Here is a 19,355-nt window from a genome sequence, read left to right as displayed (position 1 = left end):
AGTATTAAAATGTTGACATTATTTTATCTGCCTGAAATTAAAGAAAATGCTGAGCTTTAAGGGTTGTTTGTCCCACTCAAGTAAGACACAGACAGAGACCCTTTCATAAGAAGCATTACAATTGTTAATAGCTGAGGCAGAACTTCTCAAGTGTTTCTTTACCCTGCAAATGCTCTTTATAAGTTATATGGTGCCTTACAATTTTCTCCTACACCAAATTCTGAAATCAGGGTTTCTTGCCCTTGTGAATGTGATAGAAGAAATAAGAAAAAATAAGATAAAGGGGAGCTGGACCCCAATTTTCATCTACAAAATCAATTATATACTGACATTTTACTGTGAACGAACGAACAATAAAATAGAGTAAAAGCAATATTTAGGAAAAAAACAAATCAGACTTAAATAGCTGCACAAAAACGCCCCATGGTCAAACTTTAGCTAAAGTAGCTTCTTAATCAAATACCCATTACATTCTTGTATTGCAACTTTTTCTAGGCAGGTGAGGTAGTTTGTACAAACACTCTGGTTTCCCCAGTGTGTTCTGTGAAATTAGAAGCATATCTGGGTTGGTATTTTAGTCTCTTCTCTGAATCTAGATGGCTTTTTAACCACAGCCATCATTTTTTCTTTGGCACAGGGTTTACCATTAAACCCACAATATGAAAATGGAAGTTGGGTCACTTTTGTATTATTTCCTTTGGTTTTGCACACGCAGGTGACTTCCAATGCCCAAACCAGCCAGTGGGTTTGTGGCACTCACTGAGGCTGCTTGTGTGAACAGCTCAGCTTTCCTTCTCTGCAACTAATGTTCTTTTTAAAAGTGGAAAAGCTTCTAAAACATAGTGGTTGTTTTTCAGTGATTGTTCCCTTCTCTGATAGGAGCAGAGCTCAAACTGGAAACTTCCCAATCACGTCATACAAATTGAGGGACTAAAGCAATGCATCCAAAACCTCATCCTGGTACACAGTGTCTGCATGTGTAAATAGAATGTTTTGGGGTAAATCCACTGCAACCAGCATTCCAAACCTGGCCTATTGTATCTAAATAATTTTGAGAAACTTTGAGATAAAAGGTCTTGTACGTGGGGTTATCAATAACAGAACTCAATAATTCCAAAGTAAGGGTAAAGTAACTATATCTCCTCACTTGTATTGCACCTATAAACTATGGCATTAAATTTAACAGTGTATCTATTATGTAATAAAACTAGAAGTGTTCAGCTTGCCTGAATTATGGGTGCTATATGAGCATTGTAACTTTACCTCCCCTGACTTTTTCGCTGTTAAAGGCACCAACCTTTATATACTAACATTAAAAATTAATTCACTACTTAATCTTAATGAGAAAAAGCAAAAATCTTCAATTAAAGCATAATGAATAAAATATTAAGCAGATCAAAGTGCATATCCTCTGAGAATTCACAGATTCTCCACATACTCTGATACCTAGTACCTGCCTAAAAACTGATTGGACATGCACCATTACAGGCTTTAAACTGACTGAAGTCTGAGCATGGCATCAAAATGTCAGCAGAGCTTGATTTTACTAAACCTGTCTTAAATTCTTTTTTGTATGAGTGATTTGAAAAGGTTTTACACTGACAAGCAGAAGCTGTAGAGGTTCCAAAAGGCATGTGAGAGGTGGCATGAATATAGATTGTATATTCACTATTTGATGATGTTCTAGGCCTAGAACTAATGCAAGAGTAAGATCTGAAAAAAATGTTATACTCTGTCATAACTGGCTAAGGGAGGAATATAAATGCTCTGTACTCTTTTATATCAAAAATCTAAACCACTACTGGGTGTTATCTTCATTTTGAAAGATTCAGCTTTCCAGATCTGGTGTCTGGGCATAAACTTAGAAGCCACAGAATGGGAATACTGCTTCTTCTTCCTTTTTTTTTTTTTTTTTTTTAATTGGTGGAAAAATATTAGTGCTGTTCATTCATTCCTGTTCTTCCAGTAGGTTGTCTTAGTACTTGGTACTCTTAGTCTTAGTTAAAGATTTACCCTTTCCTAGAAGAATATTTCAAGTATTTTTATGAGTATTTATTCAATAATATCCTATAGATGCACAATTCTGCATGTCATCATTCAGTAAGAAACTTAGATTGTTGGAGCCCAGGGAAAAAAAAAAAAAATTAAAATAAACAGAATCAACAAACAAAAAAGCACACCCACAAAAACCCCCAAACCCACAACAAATTTTGCATGCTGATGAAGGATAAGAATTGTAGAGCCATTAACTTAAAGATATTTAAAGATGACATGGAAATTTACTTTAAAAAGGCACAAGGAAAGAATTAGTTAAATAAAACATGGAACAATTGAGAACAACTACGTCCTGAGAAGGAAGACTGGGTCTTAAGAAAGAATATTGATAAAGGTGCAATCTAGAGTAGATCTCCAGGATTATATCTTCAGTCTTTTGAGGAAAATACTGAAGGTCCAAGTGGGTTTCAGGGCTAGACTTGAGCAAGAGAGAGTGAGGAGAAGAGAACACAAGAGGAAAGAAGGACTGTTTGAGCCTGGCAGCTTAAGGAAGGCCCTAATCCATTGTCAGAAGCAAGAAAAGTAAAATCAATGAAGGAAGAAGCTTGGCAAGGTCTTGGGTTTTGAAACCATCAGGAAACAAAACAAAGACATAGGCTATGAATAGTTGAATTAATTAAAAATAAATATATATAACTAATTGTAACTAGTAATAAGCATATATGGGCTTAGGACCATTAAATATCTTTGTTCCTTTGTACGGCACAGTGGATTTATGGTTGCAGTTTATAGCAGTATAGATTGATAAAAGGCCATAAAAAGGCCATAAAAATTTATTTGTATTAACAGTAACATTTGAAAGGCCTTGCAGCCTCTGGACTTAAACTTATGTTTGCAGTGGGAATTGACAGCTCAGCCATTAGCAAGCATTCCAATCTTTTAGTTTTTGTTGTCTAAAGAACTGGCACGTATATGGTCTAGCTGAACTCCGCAATGGGATTCACAAGATCCTTAGCTGAAGGTAAATGTTGATGAACAACAAATTTCTCATAGAAAATATTATTCTGATAGGTGAGAGTATTTGTAAGTTGCAAGACATATTTAGTAACCCAGATTCATGTCTCCTTATTTAATGTGGCTTGTAAGGTTTTCTGAGCATTATACCTATGGCTGGTTTATAGAGTTGATTCACTGAGAAGAATCAGAGAAGCAGTAAACTAAAAATTCACAACTACTTGTGTTTAAGTCTAACATAACATTTGTTTAACTAAAAAACCCATTTGCGGGTTCACCTTTAGATAAAAATGGTGTTTGTGCAAAATGGCTTCAAAGGCCCTCCTCCACTGCATGTTGTTTCTGCAGTTACAGGAAAGAGAAGTTTGCTGGTTTACATGGTCAGAAACCCCAGGAGCAGAGGAAGGGAGACAATGGGTGGGCTAGAGCACTCTGCTCTTGAACTGTCCTTTGTTATGTCTCAAAATCTCATGAATGCACATTCCCACAGCTCCAGATTTCCAATACAAAGAAGGGACAGCACTGACTAAAGATCAAGAGAAGTAATGCACATCATTAAGAAGAAAAAGAGGGAATAAAGGGTTGTAGGACAGAAGGACTCAGACTAACAGAATTCAAAGGGAGGCTCACTGCAAGCTGCAGGTGTGCAGTTGCACCAATTAAGCTATAGAAGCAATGGTAGTAAAATTTCACACTTGCCAACCTGATGATTAGTGCATAATTCCACTAATTTGAAATGTATCTTGGGCCAAAATCATCCTGGTGAGTGTTCATGTGTACACTGTCAGAAAAGGTTGCCTTATAGGAATTCATATTTCAGCTTTTGTGCCTCCCCAAAGATGTTCAGTATGTTGAGCTGAACCAAAAATACTCTGATCTGGTTTATAAAGGCTTTGAATGAAAATATCTGGAAAAAACGAAGATTTTTCCTGCCTGGTATTAAACCTAACCAAGCCTTCTGTGTCAGCACATTTGCTAGAAACTTCCCAGTTAGGTAATGGAGAATAGGAAAGAACTCCAGAGGTGCTTGTGCCTGTGCAGGGTGAGAAGTGGGTGCCTCCATTGCAACAGCATCCCGTGGCCAAATGCGATTAAGAACGGGCCTTTGGCCATCAGAGTGGTGGTTATGGCTCTGTTGTGGCTTACCAGGGAGGAGTGTGCCAACAAGGGAACTGTGTTTATCGCTGCAGGTTCCTCAGGATGAGTGGAGTGGCTACACCCCACGAGGGAAGGACGAGGAGATCCCGTGCCGCCGGATGCGCAGCGGCAGCTACATCAAAGCCATGGGCGACGACGACAGCGGGGACTCGGACACCAGCCCCAAGCCGTCTCCAAAGATTGCTGCACGGAGGGAGAGCTATCTCAAGGCCACCCAGCCATCCCTCACCGAGCTCACCACCCTCAAGTGAGTTCTGCTGTGTCGCATACAGCTCTCCCTTAAGACATGCATTTTCTGTGTTCATTTATTCTCTTTACGTTTTCTGTTTTCTATGTTTCTTCTGTTCACTCCTAGCTACCAGTTCTGGGACATATTTGAACAAGTGTGCTCAGTCATGCTTATTTTTACATGTTTTTTTTTCTGAACAAGAGTAAATCTGGGAGTATATTTCAGTGATATTCTGAAAAGGAACCTTCACTATGAATTTGCAAAGTGTTTTAACCTGTTAGTGTTAAGTGAGCATCCAGGTATGTACAGTAGGCATGCTCTTTGAATGCTTTGCAAAATACAGCTTTGGCCTGCAAAAGCTTTGTATAACTGTTTATTTATATATACTCAATATGTGAAATTAGCCCTAAGATAGTCTTTGCAACTCCAGAAAGAATCTGACATTTAATTAAAAAGAACAACGACCATCTGAAAGTAGACAAACCCATGTTTTCCACTCTGTATTTTGTGGAGAACCAAAAATTGATTTTTTAAAAATAGTTTATAAAAGCTTTAGCCAGAAGGAATCATGAGTTTGTGGTTTTTCAAATGTCACTATTTGTTTTTCCTTTATTTGGACCTTTTAAAAAATCCACCCAAACTGTCAGAAAAATTGCACAAATTGACATTTTTTTATTAACATTTTATTTTTATTCTAAAATGGAAAGGTCCCTTAAAGCAAGAATATAAATTACATCCATAAAATAAAATAGTGTGGATTTAAAATCAACAATTGTTTCTGTCTTTTTCAAAAGTCTTATCTATAAAGTGAATCACAGTTCACTGGACCAAAAATAACACAATACTTGCCTAAGGCTATAGCTTTAAAATGGGGGGAAAATATAAAAATGATCTCTTATCTCTTCTAATATCCATGATCAGTGACAAAAGACTCCTTCTTCATTTCCCTCATTAATTTCTTCTCCTTCCTTGTCCTCCTCTACCCCATTTTTTTCCCAGAGACCTTATCTGAGAAACAGATTTTAGAGGAAACCGTTTGATCCTTGTTAAGAATGTCATGCTCTTGACAACAATGATGAATAGACCAGCAGAAAAAGGCAAGCTTACTGCAGCTCCCCATTGCAGCCTGCCTGACTTTGTCTCAAGGGAAGCCCGGGATTTCTTCTTCTCTGTCTTTCCATTAGTATCCAAAGGAAAAAGCAATCTCATTTTCTGCAGGGATTTTCATAATCTAGCTAGCTTTTGCTCAAGGGATCCAGCAATTCCTTTCATCATCCAGAAGACTTTACCACATCCTTTCCTGAGCCAAAACTTCTGTGAGATCAGTTATTCCAACCTCTGCAAGGTGAACATGAATGTTATTTACCACCACAAACTCCATCCAGCCATGCTGCATGCATGGACACACTTTCAGGCACAGAGTTTATTCTTTTGGAGTTTTTAGAAGCATACTTCCCAGAGTTCCATAGTATATATGAAGCACCATGCATCACAATGAGTCATTTCTGTTCTCTGTAGATACAAGATTTGCAAAAAATATAGATTTATGAATAATCAAAAGTCCTGCATGTCGCTGTTCACCCATGGAGAATGTCCGACCAGAGGTGCCAGGCTGCAGAAGCTTTTAGCTTTAAAGCCATTGTAATTCAGCAAAGTGCTTGTATAAATACTTAATTTCCTTTGAAATCCCTTTCTATTTGGGAAAGCTTTTAGGAATGTGCCTAATTTTAAGGTGCATTCTGTAAAATTCATGTAAGTTTAGGAGCTGTGCAGAAGCAGGATGTAAATCATAGGGTAGAAGGAAGAAGGGAAAATGGTAAATGGTAAAACAAAAAAGAAGAGAGAGCATGAAATAACTTTTCTTTTTCAATGCCTTTTCAGCATAAACTGGGATCAAATAGAATTATTTTTTTTAATCTATGCTGATATTTTAAAGAAATATCTGTTCCTGAGAAACTTTTTACTTTCAGAGACAATTTGTATAATGCATAATTATGCAGTGCTTTCATTACTTTCTGCTGAACCTGATAATTTCCGGGGGTTTTGTGAGAAGCAGCTGAGTGCTTGGTCTGGGAATTGAAATCTTCTGTTAAGCTAGGTCTTTCTTTGCAGTCTTCTTCATACTTTCTTAATAGTGTGACTTGACCTTCAAAATGACATTCCTTTTTCATCCCATAGCTGCCCTGATCACTCTGAGAGCTGTGTTCAGTTTTGCAGGTGTGTTGGACAGGGAGTAAACTAGGGCCCCTAGCTCACTGAATACAGGTCACCAAGCAATTGTGTGATGTGTGATAACAAGTTATTTCCTTGGCTTGCTGTTAACTTAGGTTCAATTTGCACCTGAATAAGAGCTTTGTGGAAATGAGCCAAAGGCTGCTCTAGGCAGCAGGCAGCCTTTTACTGTCACTAGTGGACCTTCTAGTTGACCTCAAAGGGTGTTATTAACATCCTAAAGCTGAGTGGTATTTCAGTCTTTTAATTATGGGTTTTTTTCTGTCCGTGAAGAACAAATCATGCTGTGAAAGCAGTGTTTCTACAGCAGTAATTGTCAGGGATCTTCCTGATGCACTTCTTTTTGCTACTCCCTTTCTCAGTTTGCTGTATGCAGTCTCTAGCTGGCTGCACTTTCATCTCTGGCAGAGCAAACAACTTAAAAACATGTTCTCTTTTGCTTTCACTGTTGCTTTTGAAGGGATTTTTCATCTTTGGGGACTTTTCCTCTCTGACTCCTTTAAGTCTAATATTGGTCTCACAGCCCACGCTGTTCCTCCCACCTACCTACCTACCATTGCTCATGCTCCTACTCTTCTAAGAAAGTATTTTCATTATTACCAATGTTTCTTTTTATATAAGGAATAACCTTTGAGCAGCACAACTGTGTCATATCTCCTTTACATAATACAAATTTATTTTCCTGGTTTTGCCGAGGATTTTCTCCCTGCCATACTGTACAATCTCCCTCCTACAATTTTCCTCCATTGCCATGGTTTCCATGTGGTTACAGCACATGTGTCAAATGCTGTGGTACCATTCTGGATAAAGCACAGCTTGCTGTGATTTTGAAATACACACCTCCGCTGCTGCATTCTCATTATCCTATCAGGAAGTAAGCAGATTTTTTTTTTCCTCTGACTTTGCTGGCAGTATGCTCTTGGTGTTTAAGCTTTCACAGTCTAGATAATTTGATTCAGCTGGAAAAAAAAAAAAAAAAGGTGGCATTTAGTTGCAATTCCTAAAAAGTAGCAAAAGTTTATCTTTCACTTCTAAGGAGATTGCAAATGGACTGGTTAGCAAACTTCTAAAGAAGGTGCAGGTGACAGACAACTGACAATTGTGTTACAGCTGAGCTTGATTCAAGACATATTCCTTACCTATTTATTTGTACCATGTTTATGTTCAGCAAGGTTTTTTCTGTCCACATGCCAACCTGTCACCTCCAGCTCCCAGTAACTCTTAGATCCATTGGCCAACTATAACCCAGTTTGCTAGAGAGGCTGAAATCTGAAAGATATGAAGTTCCAGAAGGCTTTATCAAGATCTGTAGCTGGACAAAGCAAAAAAGAATCTGCAGCCGTACCTTTTTTTCTTTTGAATGACTATGAGCAAAGTAGCTGGTGGGTCAGCACAACATGATGGCAACATTTTCTCAGCCTAAAAAGATAAGGAATATGGAAGGGACTGGAAAACTCTGTTGAGGACACGAGGGCTGAGAGATGGATCTTGTCACCACAAGTTTTCTACTTTTTTTTTCCCCCCTTTCTCTTCACTGCAGGCACAGTCACACTTAAAATACAGATTCAAATTATGCTTCTTAACTCATTATTGCTGCTATTGTGGGGACTTCATCCATTTGAAACTTTTATTTGAGGTGTTTGTTTGCTTGTTTCTTTGTTTGTTTGTTGGGGGTTTTTCATAACATATTACAGAACTTAATGGTAATTTATTTGTATACATGGATCTTAGGTTAAATACAGTTGCAGAATTTTTCTTTTGAATTCATCTTTGGTCATAAAAAATTTTTTTTAGACAAGTTGTACTCTGTGATCACTAGTGAACTGAGAATCTTTATGATCTTAATACTTCATAGATGCATTTGTAGAATTTATGCAAAAAGAATAGAAGGAAGAATAAAAATGAAGGTTTTTTCTTAGCAAATCTTTTTTTTCAAGATATTTTACTAGGCATGTGATGTTTTTCCACTCAGCTGTGATTAGGAGAAACTCAATTATAAACACCAAAACTGCCTGCTAATGCACACCAAGTTTCACCACTGATGATGAAGAGAGTATGTGAGCACATAAGCATTAGACATTTCTCCTTTTTATCCCATGGTAAAGGATTTTTCTATATAATCTCCATCATAGTTGTATCTGTTCCTATGATTTACTGCATAGATGACTTAAAATAAACCACACAATTCCTACCTTTAAAATTTATCAGAAACATTCCAAAAATAACATCTCAAAATAGAGGAATGTTATCTGTTTACACCCACATTTATATTTTTATGTGTTAATACAGATAGTGGCAGTATTTTCTACTTGTATGTTTATGGGAATCTGGAGACAAAATTGCTTTGAAAGCCAAATCACAATCAATTATCAAGCCCAATTAAGTGGTATAATCTGTCAGCAAGCTTAGTAGCCATGACAAGAGCAAGGAGAAAGGGGCAGATCTGATATATGCATCCTGAACTCAAAACCTGACATCACTTCACTGAGAATTGATCAAGTCAGTTCCTGGAGGACAAACCACCAAGCTGGAGTCAACCTGTATTGCTAACCAAATCTTGACAGAGTTGCAGCAACAGCTCTGCTAGGATGACTTGGAAGGAAAATCAAACCATTCCATTGTTACTTAGCATAAGACATATTTCAGGATAGGAAATCCCCTGGTCCTTGCAAAAGTGTTCCTTGGGAAGTTTCTGCACTGAGGGAAATAATACGGGTTGTAGGGATAATTTTAGCCTGAAACAGTGCCCAGGCTGTTCTGTCATTTGAGCAAACTGCAGCTGATGTCCTCACACTACACTTCACCACACAGCACATCATAAATCCTTAGGTAGGAAAACCATCCCAGTCATGGGAATGAGTGCCTATTTACCTTGAAGAGTTTCTGTATTACTATAATATACTCAAAAATATACAGGGGAAAATAGTGTCATATAAACAAATGCACACTTCTTTTTTCTTTTATTTTTCTTTTTTTTTTCCCTTTTTTTTAATGAGGTGATGCCCTCATTGTGCTGAAGTGATCTGATCCAGATCACAGACAGGGGGAAGGGAGAGGTGGTGCAATACCACATTTTCATTATCATGAATATTTTTAGGCACATGTAGGGAAGCTTGTTAATTTTCTTTCTTGCTGAGCGACTTCCAATTAGGGAACAATGAGTTTGCTAATTAGTACAAAAGGAATAAATCTGATTAATCTTTTGCTAGTGTTTTACAGTATGTTTTCAATACAGTTGGTGTAATTGTTTCATGTTGCAGTCTCTTTTGCTTTTATCAAACCTGTAGCTAGCAAAGGAATTGTTTCCATGTTCCCTGAGGTGTGTTTTGTTTCTTTTCTTGAACAGGGAGAATTTTTTAATTTTGCATTAAAGAGACAGAAGCATCTCCATGTACTTTAGACATGCAGCCTATTCTGGAACGATTACTGACCTAGGCAGTAACTTTCCCAGCTCACAGTCATTGATTCATGATGTATTACTTAACTTTTTATTCATACTATTGCAATCTATTCTCTCTTCTCTCTGAAACTAGGGAGGAGAAGCTGTTGGACACATTTCTCACTTTTCAGGCTTGTGTGTCAAGTATAATTAAGTTCAGTGAATAATTTATAAGTCAGAAAAATTTTAAAGGCAAGACAATGAAAAGTATATTTATTTTGAGGTACTAGGTGAGCATACTTTGGGAGCCAGTGGTTTCCTTATGGCAGCTGACATCTGTTGTGTGTATATGATATTTAAGGAGGAGAGAATATTGATTTACTGGAGGAACTTAGAGCTTGGAGCTTTTAATGAACAGTTTTTCACATTCAGTCAGTTAAGGCTTAGTATCACTGATGGGCATGAGAGAAATCTTGTATAAATATTATTTCTTGTTTCTCTGAGATGAGAAGTGAAAATTTTGTTGTAATCTATGATATTTTCTATTGTTATTGTCCCACTTATACTTTAAGCTTTACTTGCTGAAATTTGAGGCAATCATACTGTTACAATAAACTTGCATAAGAATATCCATAGAATCATAGAATGGTTTGGGTTAGATGGAACATTAAAAGTCATCCAGTTCCAACCCCCTCACCCTGCACCTTTCACTAGACCAGGCTGCTCAAAGCCCTGTTCAGCCAGGCCTTAAACTCTTCCAGGAATGTGGCATCCACAGCTTCTCTGGGCAACCTCTTCCCATGTCTCACCACAGGCATAGTTAAGAATTTCTTCCTGAAATCTAATCTAATACCTAAACTTGCTTTTTTTTTCAATTTGCAGCCATTTTCCCTTGTCCTCTCACTACATGCTCTGGTAAAAAGTCTCTCTCCAGCTCTCCTGTAGCTCCCTTTAGGTACTGAAAGGCTGCAATAAGGTCACTCCAGAGCATTCTCTTCTCCAGGCATAAACATAGGCAAAAAAAAAAAAAAAAAAAGAAAAAGCCTATAAATTTTCTAGCCAAAATGTGATTTTTTTGGCAATACTATAGAAAAATTTTGGAAGTCAGTAATCTGTAAAAGAAAAGGAGCAGCCTCATTTAGATGATTGTCTTATTTGCAGACATGAAAATCCTCGTCCTCTGTCTAGTCATCTGCTTCACTTTTACTCAAGATTTAGCTTTATGTAGAACATAGCTACAGATAAAAGTTAGGACTTCCAAAATCCTAGCTTCTCTCAATTAAATCCTGGAAACATTTATGCATTTTACAGCAAATGCAAGGTAACACTGCTGTCTCTTAAGAAGCAAAGTCTGTCATTGTACTTTATGTATCAAAATGGGCACTTGTGTTAAGAAAAACAATTATAGTTACTGAACCAAAATGTGTTTTTCAGCCATCTCTTTCAGTATAGTTTTTACAGGGCCAACATGCGGGTTTGTGTAAAAAAAACTGGTCTTCTTTATTTTTAGCCCTACTTCTTCCCACATACTTAAAATGCTGCCTCAGAAAGGGAATTAATAATGTCCAGTGGAGACAGAAAAATAGAAAAGACTGCAAAGGCATACACAGGCTGTATGTTATGAAAATTTTCCTAGCAGTAATGATAGTTCAGCGTGGGAGTTGATTGCCAAAAGAAATCACTTCACTGGACATTTTCAAGAAAAGGGTAAGAAATGTCTGTCAGAACAAATGTAGGTATTGCTGATCCTGCTTCAGGGTGGAAGGAGGGACCAAATGACCTCTCGAAGACCCCTCCAGACCTATCTTTTTTGATTCTCTGTCTGTCTTTCTCAGGCTGTTGAATATACCCACAATCACTGTTCTTACTTAAAACTCTCATCAGGACCAAATTATTCCTGAAGGGCTGCTGTGGAACGGTAAATATAGACATCCCACCCACAGCAGTGCTGTGCAATCCTTTCATGTTCTTTAAATGTTATTTCATTGCTGGTGTTTTGAAATGGTGTTCCCACAGCTGCCAGCCATGCCACGCTTGACCCTTGGTGTGTGATCTCCTACTATCTGCTTCAGTTTGCTGAGGGAAGCTCAGCTGATGGATGGAACCTGCCATGCAGAAAATTCACAGGCATAAGAAAAAGACTTGGCGTTTGCAAAAAAAACCAGTCTGGAGTACTTAATGTTCTGCATAACAAGACAAGCAAACAGGCAACAATAATTAAGTTAATTATTCATAATAATTTTCTATTCTGGTCAGCTAGAAGTGCAATTATTTTTCATGGTGAAATGGTGGAGCTCTTTCAGATTAAAAATGGAAAAAGTTAAAATAGTGTACATTTAGTTTTAATGTGAAAGTACAAGACAGTGTTTCTGCTGACATGCTTTGGCATCTTCTGTTAATCTGCATCATGTTAGGGTGAGAGAAAGATTAAAATAAAAACTTAATCCTGCCCTTACAAATAAAAGATACTGTTACTATCTAAGCCATATTGACACCCAGTCATTTGTTTCTTCAGTTTCCTATTACTGCTAAGATAGAGCAACTTTCAGCTTAATTTAGTAATTCTCTGCTGGCTTGGCTGCAGGGTGAAGAGAGGGAGCATGGGGCAGCAAAGAAAGTTTGATAGGTGCAGCATCAAACACTACTCTGCTCCCTCTGGCACATGTGAATGAGAGCTCATCTAAAGAGACCTGACTTTTTAAAATCTCCTCTGTCCTAAAGAAGTTATAAATCTTTTTAGGAGTGTGGAAATGAGGGAAAATCCTTAAAGGCTTTTTCATATTTGTTTGCCTTCTTACCCATTGTATGTATATATACCCAGTGTATACCACAAGGGTAGAGAACCATGATATTATCACTTTAATTTGTTTAATTTGTTGGTGTGGGAAAAAAAAAAATGTTGAAAGCACCTGTGAAGCAGCTACTGAGTTCTTGTGAGAGATTTCTGTGGTTCCATCTGCAGCTGAGCTGCACAGCCATTTCCCATTCCTCTCCAGAAGGGCTGTGCTACCACAACCAGCCTGCACCCCAGCTGCCCAGCAGCTTTGCCTCCGGCAAGCCCAGCGAGTGCAGAAAGCACTGACTGGTTTTGTCATCCCCAAATGCCAGCAGCCACGTCCACAGTACCCAAATCCTTCTCTTTCTTCAAGTGATGTTGGGCTGGCAGACATACTTGAGCTGTGTCCATGCAGCTCTGAACTGTGACAGTGATGTATCATGCTGAAGGCAATCTCAGGAGATTTCAGGACTAGTATATAAATCTCTGCTATTTTATATATGACAATTGCTACAGCAAAGCTGTGCTAAGCCTTCATTACTCTATGCTTGAAAAGAAACCTTGAGAAACTACTTTTGGGAGGTAGTCCTCCTTGGGTTAGTCCTAAAAATGTTCACAGTTATTATTTATTACTTTATCACACCAAAATAGTTACAATGTAGACATTTACTAAAACTCCCTCACAATGATCCGTATTTAATACTGTCTACATAACAAAAATTGGAAGATGTACTATAATGCCAAATAATATAAGGTTCTTATTTCGTTTCTTAATTTTCCTCTTTGTTTTACAAAACTTGAAACTGCTACTTTGCTTTTACTGCATTGAAAAAAATAATTTGGTTCTGAACTTTGAATAAATCTCAAAAATAAAGGTAAATACATCATGCAGAAAACTTAGAAACACTACAGGTGAAATGCTGTCAATGACATCAGCTGAGTTGTAGCTTCATCCCATAATAGTTATGTTTGTAGAAGTGATAAAATTATATTTATAAAAGATGAAATTTTAAGGGAAGACAATTTCTACTTTGAATAGGTGTTTTCTTCTCTATTCTAGTGGGATGTAACCAACATGTCATTAAATCATTCTCATGAGGTTGAAATCAAAAAACGTTAGAAATCTCAGAAATGCTGGCACTGCCTTGTCAGTAAGGTCCAATCTGAATCTCTAGCCAAGGATTCCAGCTTTGCACAGGATTGTTGGACCCATGTCAGCCACGTGGCTGTTAAGAGTTGTGAGACAACAGGGCTTTGGCAGAGATATGTTGCTCAGACTTGTCTGAAGTGCTGGTGAGTCAGGCTGTTCCACTGCAGTGTTCAGTCACTTGCTGTTGGGTAGGATGTCATTTCTGGCAGAGAGGTAACTCTCTGTCTGTTACTTCCTGTTCTCCAACACTTCCCTGCCCCCTACAGAAAGATCATTTGACTTAGGGCACAAATTAATTGTTGTTTACCTGTGAAAAACAAGTTTGAATTGAGAGGGAGTGGATGATGCCTTATTCGTAAATGAGATGTTAGACTGACAGTGGCTGGAATGAATGTCAGCAGTACATCACTATTTCTGTTGTCCCTTTTATCTCTTTTTTTTTTTAGTTAGTGATTCCTTAATATTCTTATAAACCTCAGGACTTAGCTAAGTGTCCTTTCTCCATTAAAAGAGACAAGACTTGCATGAAGACCAGCACAATTACAGTCACCGTTCCTTCACTGTGAACAAATGTCCTATCAATTATTTCTATATTTCCACCTCCCCACTGCTTATTTGCCTTTTATTATGAGTTTCACACTTTGAAAATAATCAGTATGTAGCAGCTTGTTCTGCTTTCATTTATTATAACCCTGATCCTTACAAATCCTCCTGCTAGAATTTCATCAGTGGTCATTTAATCACTTATTTTCTTTTCATTAGCGCAGTTACTAACATCATTCTTATGATTCTTTCACAGTTTTTCCATCCCACGGTTTCTTGTCCTGACTGGAGCCAGTGTGTTGCTGGCACTCCTGGATCCCTGTCTTTGTGTCCTTTCTCAGTGGGGAGGCGTGCAGCTTGTGTTGCAAGCAGCTCTGTCTCCCTGCGGTTCTGGTGCTGCCACCGTGCACATGGTGGGTACCTGCACTCAGTCACGCTTCCAGCTACCTCTGGAGTGATCTCCTCAGCAGCTGGGCCTGCTCCCTGCTCCGTTTCTGCAGGCAGAGCAGCTGAGGTGCCCTTGCCACTGGCCAGCAGTCAGGTGGTCCCTGCACACTGATCCCAGTGCAAACACACGTGAGAGCAGAGGAGGCTTTATCCCATCAGCTCTAATTGTTCCTTCTCCAGGGAAGCTAATCAGATTCGTTATCTCTCTGTGGTGACTGCAGTATCCATCTGAGTGCTTTGCCTCTGGCAGAATATGGACAAGCCCACATTTTCTACTGAAATTGCCTGTTATGACTATATTTCTTCCTCTGTTCTTGGAATCAGTATGTCCATATAATGGTAGTTTTTTATTTAATGTAACTAGTTCCCCTAAGGGCAACAGCCCAAAGAACAATAAAATAATCCATTTGAAGTTTATACAAACAATGAATCACCTGAACAGCTGTCTCTTTAAAAACAGGGCTGTAGTTTGATGCTGATGTTGTAGAGATTCTTCTTTTGAATATGTTCCCAGATTATGTATTTTATTTTATATAAGTGCTTTAAACCTGGTACAAAATAGAGAATAGTAAATAATACACAGAGGAATGTTCTTTATTTTTAAGGAGTATGTTTAAAGAAAAGGATGAAATGAAAAAAACACGTAAAGCAAAACTTAGAACTCTGATTTAAAATATTTTTTATATTTATCTGCAAGCCTCTTTTACAACATTTTCAGCTATTAATATTTTTTAAAAATCTAAATCCTTCTTATAATATTTATATTTCTAGAGAAAGTAAAATTAATCTTGTTTAGTAGACAGACACAAAAGTTTGCTTCTGGGTTGAATCCTAGTTTCTATTGTGCTATACTATATTTCACAGTTACTCCTCCAGTGCTTCTATGATGGGCAGCACTGAAGCCAGCCAGTGTGGGAAGGTTAGATGTGATCCAGGTTAGATCTGAGATGAATGTAAATTTCTTGCCCTTCTCCCAGGGCTACCCACTGTCCCCAGTAAATGCCTGAGATATCCATTGGGATGGCATTGTGCTCCATGGGGAGGTGTGCACCATTCATGAGATCAACACTAAAGTTTTTCTCCCCAAAGCATGAGATTTAATAGGAATAAGACACATAAAAATGGCTGTTGACTATTTCTCTGGCATTCCTTGGGAATAGTATGCAATTGGGATCTGGGTCCTCACTGCTGGATTCTGCAGTGGGTTGTTTACAAATCTCAAGTGTATCATTTAAAACCTGATGTATTGAGGTTTTTTTCTTCCCTGGACAGAGTTGATAAGAGGTTTTTAATGTCTGCCTCCTACCCAATACAATGGGATGATAACTTCTGCCATGAATTAATCAAGCTGCTTGTTAAAAAAACATTATCTTGCCACTCTTCTTCCAAGTCCTTTTGAATTCAGACAAATTTAACTGCTTTCTCTTCCATAAAAATGATACACTAAGGTTAATTATAGTTCAGGAGCACTCTAAGGTATGATTTTGCTGCGTGGTGTTTCTCAGGTCGAAAAAGAGCCTGAGGGGTGCACCTGGAACGAGATCCTGGCTTGAATTGCTCCCCTAGGGAAGGGGCGGATCAGTTGAGCAATTAAAATGAAGGACTGAATTGGCAAGGCTCTGGGGTGTTGTGGCCCTTTCTCTGCCAGAGGGGAGCAGAGTGGTGGGAGAGCGTGGCCCCCACACCAGTGCTGTTCCTCCATGGCAGGAGGCTGTGCCCTTGGGAGTGGGGCTGAGGACATCCCACTGCTGCTGTTCCCTGCCTGGCCACTTTCCAGGCATGGCTTATCCCTGTGCCTCCAGCTCTGGGCAAAAAGGGATGATGGCACTCACCTCCTGTACATTGGGCTGTCACGAGGATTGATTCATTTCACTTAGTGCAACAATTACAGGACCTTCTTGTCCCGGTTTGAAGGACAGGTGTTGGTTAAGAAAAGCACGAGCTTCTCTTTGAAATGGAGAATGTAAACCCCCTCCCTCCAAATTTGAAATTAAGAGGCTCTCAGGCAAAGGTATGGGAAATAGGAGTAACAGTTTTTTACTAGGAAAATTAAAATAGAAACACGGTATTACAAAGAACAATCCCAAAACACTGACAGAGTCAGAATACAACCTGACACCCTGTCAGTCAGTCAGGGTGTTGGTAGCAGCCCCATTAAATTGTGGCTGCAGTCCCCCTGCAGTGGCAGATGTGGTTCAGCTGGAGCAGTGCTCCTGTAGAAGGTGCAGTTTTCGTCTGAAGGTTCAGGGATGATGTGGAAAGGTCCAGTTTTCCTCTGGAATCCAGTGGAAAGGGCTGCTTTGGTGTTCCAAATCTCAGTTTTTATCTAGGTAGGAAAGGCTTTGCCCCTTCCCCCTGGCTGGAGCATCTCCCAGTGGGATGATGTAATTTTATCAGTCACACAGTGGGACTGAATGGCCCAGCAGCAGATGATATCTTCATAGAGGGAGGATGGGTTGTAGAAAAGATAAAGATGATTGCCCCACCTGGTTTTTCACAGATGGCCCATAGCAGATAATATCTCTCACAGAGATAAGGATCACTGCCCCACCTGGTTTCAACAGATGGTGATAAAATACATACTTTTGGTCACATCCTGTATTGCAACCCAAGACACTTCTAAACAGGCTGTGGAGATGGTGTACAGTGTTAGTCATTGTCCCCTTGGCTCCTGCTTTGTGTCCTGTGGAGAGGCTTGTGGCAGCATTTCTTAGTGCTCACTGAGATGTCTGGGAAGAGCCCCGGCATGTGAGGCACAGCATGGGGAGAAGAACTTAAATCATCCTGGGCTTCCCTGCCAGAGGAAGAACTGCAGAGGCTGGCAAGGCCCCACCAAGGAATAAAAGGGTCAGTTCTTGTAGTTCCTCCTCAGCTGTGCCTCCCTTCTTTCCTTCCACATCTTTGTGCTCCCTGTGCCATGTGAAAGCCCAGAGTGGAGCAAACTATTCCCAGCAGTAACACTAAGCAATGGTGCGTTTTGCTGTGTCTGTTGAAATTCATAGGTCTGATCTTTTCCTATCTGTCCAGTTAGACCTCCCATCTCTCACCACCACACAGCCCACACCTCTAACATATGTCCTAGGGGTGGTTCAGATCCTCTCCCAGGGCACATGCTGCCCTTCAGCTCACTGTACATCTCCTCTTCCCTGCCCACGTACGCTAACGCACAGCTTCCCACTCGCTTCTCTATAAATTTGCTTTGTATTTGTTACTCTTCACACTATAGCAGAAGGGAATCTTAAAATGCCTTTTTCATTTTTTTTTTTTTTTTCTTTTCCATAGGGAAGGCTTTAGAGCTAGGAAAAGCTATTTTAGTACTTTTCAGAGCCTGAGCTGCCATGGTGTGTGCTGCAAGAGAAGCAAGTGCACCACACACTGAAAATCACAGTCTGGTTGAGTGGAGGGGGTTCCCACTGTATGCTCTGTGTGTGACTATTCCTGGAAAACCCGTGAATTTTCTGATGAAAAGCCATTTGGAAAGCTGTGGGAAGGATTTGTCTCTGACATATTGTCTCCTGATTTCTCTTCTTTGACGAGGGTAGACAGCAGCAGCAATGGTTCTAGACTGATGAGAGCCTAATTATCTAATATGAGCCAGGTACAGTAAAACCCACAAGGGGAGGAGCAGGTCTCTACTTGCATCCCAAACTCTTAGTGCACTCAAAACTAGATTATCCATTAGATTTCTGCTGTCTTTTTAATGAAAAAGTTTTTTCTGCTTAGTTTAAGCTTGGCTTTTTCCTATTTGGAAAGACAGAACTGGGCTTCCTAACTTAGCAGAATTTGTCTGAGTTGAGGAAAAAACTTTTTTTTTCAGACTTTTCCATTGACAGACCTCTAGCAAAACTCTTAAAATTTGTCCTGCTAAACATCTAGCAATTACCTATCCCATTAACTACTTGCTTTTCTTCAGATAAAAACAACTTTTTAATTCTACTTAGCATTTTCCTGTTACTGCATATCTTCTTATCAGTGAATAGTGAATAGCTCTACACACAAAACGCTGCTTCACATATCCAAATTGCTTCCTTCCTGCTATAAATGGATGTTTAGCATAGTAATCTGGAGTGAAAGGAACAAGATTAGCAATGCAGCTACTGAGAGTGTGTTATTGTGTTGGGCTTTTCTTAGATTTCTACTTTCAAATAGCTTTATTCCTAAAGAATATGAAAGTTACATTTTTAGCAAGTTGCTGGTTTCTGTACAGAAGGAAAATACCTTTTCCAAGCCCAGTACTGACCTGCCCTTTCTAGTCACCAAGGAAAATACTTTGAATCACAAAAGGCACATATAAAAAGCTTTCAATCCTACAATTTTTGTTAATGATATGCTGAATGCTATGAAGTTAAATTGCTCTATGGATCCTGATTAATTGAAAATCAGGTCTGCAATTCATCTGGGCTATAAAAATCAGAATATATTCCTAAGGAAA

General features: G+C 38.9%; 1 protein-coding gene across 5 annotated transcripts in view; it reads left to right on the top strand.

Annotated features, from left to right (window-relative positions):
- The window catches only part of DLGAP1 (DLG associated protein 1), a 390,022-nt gene that overhangs the window by 265,182 nt on the left and 105,485 nt on the right, over window positions 1-19,355 (top strand). For all 5 annotated transcript variants that reach the window (XM_056485289.1, XM_056485287.1, XM_056485286.1 and 2 more), the window contains one exon: window positions 4,200-4,414. In XM_056485289.1, the coding sequence (XP_056341264.1) occupies window positions 4,200-4,414 (215 nt within the window). The remainder of the gene's footprint in view (window positions 1-4,199; window positions 4,415-19,355) is intronic.

Source organism: Oenanthe melanoleuca, chromosome 2 (assembly GCF_029582105.1).
Source record: "Oenanthe melanoleuca isolate GR-GAL-2019-014 chromosome 2, OMel1.0, whole genome shotgun sequence".
In the NCBI taxonomy this organism is placed as follows: domain Eukaryota; kingdom Metazoa; phylum Chordata; class Aves; order Passeriformes; family Muscicapidae; genus Oenanthe; species Oenanthe melanoleuca.
The sequence above is the reverse complement of the archived record's forward strand: the minus strand, read 5'-3'. Positions and strand labels throughout refer to the sequence as shown.